Source organism: Galeopterus variegatus, unplaced genomic scaffold, assembly GCF_000696425.1.
Source record: "Galeopterus variegatus unplaced genomic scaffold, G_variegatus-3.0.2 Scaffold101, whole genome shotgun sequence".
NCBI classification, from domain to species: Eukaryota; Metazoa; Chordata; class Mammalia; order Dermoptera; family Cynocephalidae; genus Galeopterus; species Galeopterus variegatus.
The window spans coordinates 825305-827128 of record NW_007726212.1 but is presented as its reverse complement, the minus strand read 5'-3'; the positions used below and the strand labels follow the sequence as shown (position 1 = coordinate 827128).

At 47.6% G+C, this 1824-nt stretch overlaps 1 protein-coding gene across 1 annotated transcript in view; it reads right to left on the bottom strand.

Moving 5' to 3' along the window:
* LOC103599897 (acyl-coenzyme A thioesterase 1-like) overlaps positions 1 to 1099 on the bottom strand; it is an 8757-nt gene extending 7658 nt beyond the window's left edge. The window contains exons 1-2 of the mRNA XM_008584087.1: positions 1066 to 1099; positions 169 to 258 (exon numbers count right to left, since the gene is read on the bottom strand). Of these exons, the coding sequence (XP_008582309.1) occupies positions 169 to 258; positions 1066 to 1099 (124 nt within the window). The remainder of the gene's footprint in view (positions 1 to 168; positions 259 to 1065) is intronic.
* Between the last annotated feature and the right edge of the window lie 725 nt (positions 1100 to 1824).

Below are 1824 nucleotides of genomic sequence, written 5' to 3'. Positions count from 1 at the left end.
GCCCTTCTCGTCGCGCAGGGACGCGCGCAGTGTAACCGGCTGCTCGGGGGCCAGGCCGCGCACGGCGATGCGCACCGGCTCGTCCCAGCAGCGGCGACCCGGGGGCTCCAGGCTCACCGTCGCCGCCATACGGGCTGGGGCCCCAGTGAGCCGGCCACCCTGCCTTACCTGTGGAGGCTCTGGTAACCGCGCCCAACTGCTCACGCCCCTTCGGCACAGGCCGGACGCTCGCGGGAAAGCAAGAGACGAGGCCACCATCTTACACTTTGATTTGACCTCGGAGTAACTCAGCAGGGGCCCCAGAGATCCTCTAGAGCTGCCTGTCTGCAGGGTAATCGCTCACTGGGACAGCGCTCTCTGCTGATCTGAGGTGGGCAGGCAAGAGCCTTGCCAGTCAGCAAGAGCGAAACTAGACACCCACTAACTTACTTAAAGCCTCCTGTACTGAAAACTTCTACATCATGTCAGGAAGCAACTTCCTGCTGGCTGTTAAGGAACCTGGCACCTAACAACGTCTCCAATCGCCAAAATTCTAATGGATAAGAGGAATGCAGGGCTGGAATTGAGTTTCATCATTTTGCTGAGTAATTCACACTTGTTACCTAATAATAGGCCTTTACTTTAAAGTCTGCACCATGGTGTTTTGCTTGTGGGTTATCTGTATATGCTTATCCTCCACATTGGACCCACATCTAAGGGTCCTGGCGTCTTACTAGCTGTGTGACCTCTGAGCTTCATTCCTTACAGATGTAAAAACAAAGTAATAGTTATTATTTTGTTATACTGGGTTCTTATTTCGCTCCACGCAGGCAAACGTTGTCTGCCTCTCATGCTGGGCTTCACTTTTTCATAAGCTTTTGGTTCCAACCAGAGGTGGATTTTTATCAAACTTAAGCTTTAAGCTCCTTCTAAGGCCTTGTACCTGATTTTACATTCATACTTCCATATACTCGTTATTAGAGAAACCTGTAAATGTATAAGCTTCAAGCCCACAAAACTTGTGTTTGCCTCTGCTCCCACTAAGGCTGCCTGCCCACAAGAGCTTTCCCAGACAACCGTTTTTACCTAGTTCCAAATGCTCTCGTGTCCCACTGGTCATTGATCATGCAATTCCCTGTAGCTCTAATTACTTTTGTACTGGTTCTGTGGGACACTTCAAGTATATTTTGAGCACAGAAGTCTCAGGAACTAAAGAAGGTAAATAATAGCTAATTGTTAAGAACTCTGCGTAAAGTAAGGCCCAGAGAGGTTAACTGATTTGCTGAAGATCACACAGCTAGAAAGTGGAAATGCTGCGATACATAACCTTTGCAATCCAATTCCCAAGCCTGTGCTCTGAACCATAATGCTTTAACTGTCTCTCACATGATGATATCCTATGTTGAAGAGGATTTGGAAGATATACTCATATATTTGATGGATGCATAAACTGGTATGACCTTTTCAGGGCAATCTGTGTAAAAATATTTTTTTAAAATGCATTCTCTGACTCACAATTTCATTTCTAAGTAAATATTCACGTGTGTAAATATTTGGCTACAAGGACGTTTATATCATTTTAATAGAGGAAAAGTTAGAAACAAACTAGCAGTATGAATTTGGTTTAACTAATTTAATTGTGATGCAGTCATATAATGGAAGAGATATAGCCATTAAAATGACATTGCAGGGGCCGGCCCGGTGGCGCACTGCTACAGTGCACTGCTTGGGAGCGCGGCGGTGCTCCCGCCGAGGGTTTGGATCCCACATACAGACCTGCCGCTCACTGGCTGAGCAAGGTGCGGGCGCAACACCGAGGGCTGCGATCCGATTGCCGGCCCCGGT